Source organism: Panicum virgatum, chromosome 2N (assembly GCF_016808335.1).
Source record: "Panicum virgatum strain AP13 chromosome 2N, P.virgatum_v5, whole genome shotgun sequence".
NCBI lineage: Eukaryota > Viridiplantae > Streptophyta > Magnoliopsida > Poales > Poaceae > Panicum > Panicum virgatum.
Genome location: NC_053146.1, coordinates 65,925,763 through 65,933,543, shown reverse-complemented (window position 1 = coordinate 65,933,543; position 7,781 = coordinate 65,925,763). Strand labels below are relative to the sequence as shown.

Genomic DNA, 7,781 nt, shown 5'->3' with positions numbered 1-7,781 from the left:
ATCGTGACACGGATCCAATCGATTGGATAGTTCGGAAAAAAATTCTTGAGTACGATGAAAAAGCATGTGAATCGGCAGAAAGGGTTGTGTGTTGTGTGAGGAGGGAAACTGTTGTGTGCGTGTTGCACGGTTTGTCCCAGTGAGGCCCCCGAGCGCCTTGGCCTGAGAGTGCTCAGGGCTAGGGGCTGTAGAGGTGGGAAACAACTGAAAGTAGGATGGACGAAGACCATGGTCTGGCCCCCAAGAGCTCCGAGCCAAATGTGTATGGGTCGGGGTGCTAGATACCAGATGGCTCGTGTGTGTTGTGAGCATGTAAGAAATCCAGGTGTGCGGCCCACGAGTGACTCCAGGCCGCGGGTGGCCGGTTCGGGATGCCGTGTGAGTGTACTGTGTTGTGCGGGGAGAAAAAAATCGACAGGTGTCGGACCCCCAAGTGCTTCGAGCCGGAAGTGGCCGGGTCGGGGCACTTGGACTGAGCCACTAGTGCTTCTTACGAGAAGAAATGCCGTAACTGTTCTATATTCCAGGAGTTGGTCAGAATGTTACCGTCGGAGTCTTTTAGCTTGTAGGTGCCTGGTCGTATCACCTCTGCGATGCTGTAAGGTCCTTTCCATGGTGGCGAAAGCTTGTGCTTATCCTTCGTCGACATGACCCGTCATAGCACCAGATCTCCGGCCTGCAGCGTCCTCTCCCGTATGCGCCTCTCGTGGTACCTGTGTAGAGTTTGTTGGTAGCGGGCCGATCGGTGCAGCGTAGCTAGCCTTGCTTCCTCCAAGACTTCCATGGCTTCCCTCTGGGCTTCAGCTGCCGTTGTCGGGTCAAAGACTTTGACTCTTGGCGCCCCGTAGTCCAGATCGGAAGGCAAGACAGCCTCGAAGCCGTATGTTAGGAAGAATGGTGTTAGTCCTGTGGACCGGTTAGGTGTGGTTCGCAAGCTCCAGAGCACTGCCGGCAGCTCTTCCACCCAACGACCCGCGAACTTTTTGAGCATGTAAAAAATGTGCGGTTTGAGCCCTTGGAGGATTAAGCCGTTATCTCTTTCTACTTGCTCGTTCGTGCACGGGTGTCCGACCGATGCCGAGTCGATTCGGATCCCGTATCCTTCCGCGAACTCTTGGAAGTAGTGACCTGTGAAGTTGGTCCCGTTGTCGGTGATAATGGAGTTGGGCACACCGAATCTGTACACGATGTCCAGGAAGAACTTGATGGCCTCCTTGGAGTCGATCATGGTTATCGGTTTTGCCTCTATCCATTTTGTGAACTTGTCGACTGCGACAAGTAAGTGGGGGAACCCCCTGATGTCTTCTTGAGTGGCCCCACCATGTCCAGACCCCATACTACGAATGGCCATGTTATGGGGATGGTCTGGAGGGCTTGGGCCGGCAAGTGGGTTTGTTTGGCGTAGAACTGGCATCCTTTGCATGCACGGACAATGTCTTCCGCATTGCGCAGGGCTGTTGGCCTGTAGAATCCTTGTCGGAAGGCCTTTCCGACCAAGGAGCGTGGTGCAGATCCCAACTTGTATCTCGAGAAGGAGCTCCTTGCCCGGGGCAATGGGGATGCACTTCATGAGAATGCCAGTCTCTGAGGGGCTGCGCTTGTAGAGCTCGCCGTCGATCACAGCAAAGATTTTGGCTCGTCGGGCTACCCGACGGGCTGCGTTGCGTTCCTCGGGGAGGACTTCATGGAGGAGATAAGCCAATAGGTCTTCTCTCCAATCTTTGTTGTCTGCCTGGCTTGGGTCGGATTGTTCCGTAGCGAGGCAGACTGTTGCCCCGGGTACCTGGTCGTGGGCTGGGTCAGATGGAGCGTGCTCTTTTTTTGGCGCATGCTCTACTTTTTCTATTTTTGCTCTGTCTGTGGCCAGCTGCTTCTCTCGCGCGGACGACACATTCAGGTCGTTGAGGAAAACGCCGTTGGGCGCCGGCTTGCGCTCGGCGGCCATTTTTGCGAGAGCATCGGCATCGGGGTTTTGCTTCCGTGGAATGTAGTGGAGCTCCAGACCTCGGAATCTGCCTTCTAGCTTGCGGACTTCTTGGCAGTATGCGTCCATGAGGGGGCTCTCGCAGTTGGAGTTCTTCCTGACCTGGTTAAATACGAGCTTGGAGTCGCCGTAGACGTACAGGCGGGTTGCTCCGATGTCGATGGCTATGCGGAGGCCGCTGATGAGTGCTTCATATTCTGCAACGTTGTTGGATGCAGGAAAGTGGAGGCGAACTTCGTACTGGAACTTGCCTCCTTCTGGAGAGACCAGGATGACCCCGGCCCCTGCGTGAAGCATCCCCTCATAAGAGAAGACTTAAAAGTGATACAATATCAGTCCCAGGAGGCTGATAACACTTTTATTACATCAGATGGTACATCACCGTACAACTCTACGCGGAAGTGGGCAGTGAAGCGCCACTATCGCGAGGATAACAACTAACACCCACACAATGATATTAACTACGAGGAGGGGGTCGTCAGAGTCTTGCGCCATACGAAACTTCCAGCGGGTGACCCTACCCACAGGCAAGGTTGGGTACAGGACGGAACCCCTACTCAACGTCTTCGGGAACGTAGTCTGGATCTTCCTCTGTAAAAATTAAGAATGGGGTGAGTACAAACGTACTCAGCAAGTTCAACCACACCCACGGAGGGGGTATAAACAGAATATAATGCACAGGGTAAACCAAGGATAAGGCTAGGGTTTAATTTGCGGAAAGCTAATTTTTATGCATGGGTTTACTTGAAAGAAAGGTATTTTCAAAAGCCATTAGCTTGCACTGAGTACCACGTAGGGTTGTTCCACACAAGATCCAAGTTTTAAATTGCTACCGGACTCCTCATCCGCCGTAGCACACGGCACAACTGCTGGACACTTTTCCAAAACAACTCACACCAACCCATCCATTCCCAGAAGAAACACTAGTTGTGTGACCAAACTGTAACTTGCCCAGTACCGTGGGCACGGCTATCCGAATAGATTTATAACTCTGTAGAGGTGTGCAACTTTACTCACAAGTGGGGTAACACAGCACGGTCACCTTAGTGTCGGTGCAGATGCCAACAAAGCCATTACCCACCTTAGCTAGACCTGACTAGCCACCACGGGATCCATCAAGGGGCCATTGACCTATCTCCGAGGTTTAACCGGGGTATAAATCACACAGAGTTTATCCCTTCTCCTTGATCACCCGTTGCTCTCAGCTCTCCTGATGGCTATCAGACTAACTAGTGGATTTTATGCTAAGCCGTTGCGCATACAACGGTCGAGTAGTTTGCACGATAGAGGAGTTAGACAAGATGACACACCAACTCGGTCCTTAATTGTGACGAGATGGATATCTCCCAACCTTACTCAACCAAACAGGTACGAGCACACCATTCGGCAATTCACACAGAAGTGACATCCATCCCATCTAAACTCATTTTTTTGAAAATTCCACATTTTCCCTTCCCACACACTCACACATTTTCCTTTTATAAAATAAGTTGTACCGTGTTTAAGGTCCTAAGCGTTCTAGCAGCGATTAACGTCCAAACAAATCACATTCAGACATTAATCTAGGTGGTCAACAAATAGTTATAGCAAATCAAGGGGTGGCTATCCAACAATATTTTCAGCAATCAAGACATATGCAGTTTTGTAAAACAAGCCAATAGGTTGTGTTTATAAAACTGGGACGAAACATGCATCAAAGGATGAGATTGAACTTGCCGTTCTCAAAGCCTTCCAGGAAGTCCTGATCGAGGTACTGTCCTTCGGGCTCGGGGTCGCGAAACTGGTCCTCGTTCACTTGCTTGTAGTACTGCTCGTCGACGGGTTCTCCCTCGTTCACACCGTGATCTACGACGCACACAAGCAAACACACAATCAAGAAAAGAAATAAACATTTTATCGCTGAGCTCGAATCGGCAACAATTAAGATATGGAGATAGGAGTAATATTTTTGGGCAGTTCTCTAATGGCATGGCCAAAATTATATTAGAAATGGCGTGGTAAAGTTTTAGGTCGATCGGAGATTGTTTGGCGCATTAAATGATAGGTCAGAGAGGGGTTTAGGGTTAGACCGGGGTTCAGGGGCCTCTTTGTAATTAGTTTTGGAAATGGAAGGACTAGATTGTAATTTTTAGAAATACACGGGTTACTCTAAATTGGGCAGGGGCATAATTGAAATTGTGTTTATATGGTGGAAGGGTTTATTTGCGAATAAAAGAATGGGAAGGGTCTCTTTTGTAAAAGAGCTAGAAAGGTGGGAGGACTTTTTAGGAAATAGGAGGGGCAGGGGGTTATGGGCAAAATTGCCCTTTCTTCTCCCCCACCTCCCTTCCCGCAGAACAGGGGAGGAGGCCGGCGCGCCGGCGACGGCCCTGGGCCGGCGGCCTGGGAGCTCGTCGACGCTCGGGGAGTGGGGGGAAACGGAGAGGGCGGAACGGTGAGTTGATTCCCGGCCGCGGCTCGGGCGGAGGTGGCCCATGGGAGCTTGGCCACGGCGGTGGGCGGCGGCGACCGTGGAGGCGGCGCTGCAAGGCTCGACGGCGGCCCGAGGCTGGGGGAAAGAGGGAGGGGACCTCGGGGATTCTATTGCGCCCCTTACCTTGGGCAGAGGTGGCGCAAGGAGGCGGCTCCGCGGTGGCCGGCGGGGCTCGGCGGCTATGGTGGGCGGTGGCAGCGTTGGGAGCTCGGGAAAGAGGCGGGCGGTGGCTGAGGCGGCCGTGGTGCTCGGAGGCGAGGTGGAGGGCCTACTTATAGGCGTGGGAAGGTGGTGGAGATGGCGGGGCGCGGGTGGAGGCCGGCGAGCGGTGCGGGGCGCCTTTAATGACGTTTGGTGTCGCGACGCGGCGGCGGCGCGATTCGCGGCGGCCTAGGTTGATGCGACAGCTCGGGCAGGTCCTGGCGGCGCGCGGGCACGTGGAGGGGCCGGCTGTGGGGCTCGGCGTCGAGCATAGCGGCGCGAGCGGCGAGGCAGCGGCGCTGTGCGAGAAATGCGTGCGTGTGCATGGGCAGGGCACAGGAACGGCCGGCGGCGAAGGCGGGCACAGGAAGGCGGTGCCGGTGCTGACCAGCGGGCGGCGCGGTGAGCTTCGGGGTTGCGTGGAAAGCGTGCGGCGCGTGGGCAGGCGAGCGGGTGTCGCGGCGTGTGCGGCTCGACGGGCCGAGCGCGGCGAGCACGTGCGTGCGCAGCAGCGGCTCGCGCGGCGCGAGCAGAGAGAGGCAGCGGCGGTGTGCGTGCGCTCGGCTCGACGCAGCGGAGAGGGAGGAAGGAGAGAGAGGGGGGGAGGGAAAAAAGGAAAAAGGAAAAGAAAAATGGAGAAAAAGAAAAGAGAGAGAGAGATGGCGGGAATCGCGGCGGCGACCATGGCCAAAAGCGCACGCGAGCCGGTCGGGCGTGACTCGCGGGACGAGGGCGAATAGGGAGATGGGACAGTGATGGTTTCGGATGTCGGGACCGGTTTTTCGGTCGATCAGGAGATCAGGCCGGAAAAGCTCTGAGCTCAACTACGAAAAGAATTTTGAAAATTGTTTTTTTAGCATGTGATTTATTTGGTAAATTTTTGGGATGTCACACTGCGCCGTGTCCCATGACTGACCCGTCGAAGTAGAGGGTCCAGTACTCGTGAGAGATTTCTGGGGACGGAGCTTGGACTTCCGTCCACTCGACGATGAAATCGGCGAGGGCCTGGGACTTTATCGCCGTGCGTGGCACGAACTTGACGTCATAGCCCATCAGCTCGACTGCCCATTTGGAAATCCGTCCCACGACATCGCGGTTTCGAACAACTTCTCCGAGTGGGAACGAGGTGATGACCGACACCTCGTGCTCGGTGAAGTAGTGATGCAGCTTCTTGGCCGCCATGGTGACGGCGTAGAGAAGTTTTTGTGTCTATGGGTACTGCGACTTGGTGTCGGTCAGCACTTCGCTGACGAAGTAAACGGGTCGTTGGACCTTAAGGGCATGCCCTATTCTTCCCTTCCGACCACCAGGGCGGCGCTGACCACATGGTTAGCGGCAGCTAAGTAGAGCAAAAGTGGTTCGCAGGGATCTGGTGTGACGAGCACTGGCGGAGAGGATAAGAGGGCCTTGAGGCGGTTGAGGGCCGTCTGTGCCTCCTCTGTCCAGACAAAGGTGTTGGATTTCTTGAGGAGTTTGTACAGTGGTAAGCCTTGCTCTCCCAGCCGAGCGATGAACTGGCTGAGCGCCGCCAGGCACCCGGTTAACCTCTGGACACCCTTAACGCCGCGGATGGGCCCTATGTTGGTGATGGCTACGATTTTGTCTCGGTTAGCTTCGATGCCACGCTCGGACACCATGTACCCGAGAAGTTTGCCCTTGGGCACACCGAATGTGCATTTCTCGGGATTCAACTTGATGTTGAATCTCTTGAAATTTGCAAATGTGGCGCTCAGGGTGGCGGCCAGGTCGTCCGCGCGCGGTGTTTTGACGACGATGTCGTCAACGTAGACCGCGACCGTCGCCCGAGGCGAATCCGGCCGGTCGGGGTCGGTCAGCGGGTTGATCTGGTCGGAAAAGCAGGCTTGCATACATAGCGGGTTGCCCCTACGTTCTTGAGACCGAACGACATCGAGATGTAGCAGTATGAGCCAAACGGTGTGATGAAGGATGTCGCGAGCTGGTCGGATTCCTTCATCGCTATCTGGTGATAGCCCGAGTAGGCGTCTAGGAAAGACAAGATTTCACACCCGGAGGTGGAGTCGATTATCTGATCTATCCTAGGCAAAGGAAAAGTGTCTTCGGGGCAAGCCTTGTTCAGGCTGGTGTAGTCAACACACATCCTCCATTGACCAGTTTTCTTTTTTACAAGGACTGGGTTAGAGAGCCAGTCGGAGTGGTAGACTTCCTTGATGAAGCCAGCAGCTAATAGCTTAGCTATCTCCTCTCCTATGGCCCTGCGCCTCTCGTTGTCGAAGCGGCACAGTCGTTGCTGGACGGGCTTGGATCCTGGCAAAATGCGGAGCTCGTGCTCGACGACCTCCCTTGGGATGCCCGGCATATCGGACGGCTTCCAGGCAAAAGTGTCCTTGTTGGTACGGAGGAAGTCGACGAGCGCGTGTTCCTATTTGGTCGGCAGCTGGGAGCCGATCCGCACCGTCTTGGTTGGATCGGCGTCGTCGACCACAACCGTCTTGGTCTCGTCGGTTGAGACGAAGGCCGGTGCCTGGCTAGGCCTGCCAGGGTCAGGGCGGCACTCGGCGGTGGCGGCACGAAGCTGGCCGAGCTCAGCCGAGTTTGCTGCGGTGGTGGCGAGGTCATAGTACTCGCGGCTGCTCACGTAGGCCTGTTCGTAGGAGCCGCTCACGGTGATGACACCGTTTGGGCCCGACAGCTTGAGCTTAAAGTAGGTGTTGTTGGGCACCGCCATGAACTTGGTGTAGGTGGGGCTTTGCTGCCAAACGTAATCAGCAAGTCGATGTTGCCGACCGGGTACGCCTTCATGCCCGACAGGATGCCGTAGAAGGGGAAGAGGGATTCCCGCAAGCAGTCTCGCGGGATTCCCATGGCTTCCAAGGTGTCAACGAAGAGGATGTTGAGGCTGCTGCCTCCGTCCATCAGTACCTTGGACAGGCGCATGTTGCTGACGACGGGGTCAACGACGAGGGGATAGCTCTCGGGTCGAGGGACGTTTGCCGGATGGTCGTCCTGATTGAAAATAATGGGCGTGGACGCCCACTTCAGCTTTCTAGGAATGGAACTTGCGGCAGCACATACCTCGCGGAGCCGAACCTTCTGTAGTCATCTGGGGCACTCATCCTCCAGGCCGCCGACAATCACCAAGCA

The 7,781-nt window shown here is 55.2% G+C and overlaps 1 protein-coding gene across 1 annotated transcript; it reads right to left on the bottom strand.

The window, feature by feature from the left end:
• Positions 1–7,059: 7,059 nt before the first annotated feature.
• Positions 7,060–7,574, bottom strand: LOC120662934. Its single transcript, XM_039941981.1, has 2 exons — positions 7,434–7,574; positions 7,060–7,389 (listed from the first exon to the last, which is right to left on the bottom strand). Exons 1-2 carry the CDS (start codon positions 7,572–7,574, stop codon positions 7,060–7,062), a joined length of 471 nt encoding a protein of 156 aa, XP_039797915.1.
• Positions 7,575–7,781: the final 207 nt, after the last annotated feature.

Coding starts and splice junctions, on each gene's coding strand:
- LOC120662934 (XM_039941981.1), bottom strand. CDS start 7,574: ATGCGCCTGTCCAAGGTACTGATGGACGGAGGCAGCAGCCTCAACATC. Junction 7,390..7,433: donor GCATCCTGTCGGGCATGAAG/GCGTACCCGGTC, acceptor TACGTTTGGCAG/CAAAGCCCCACCTACACCAA.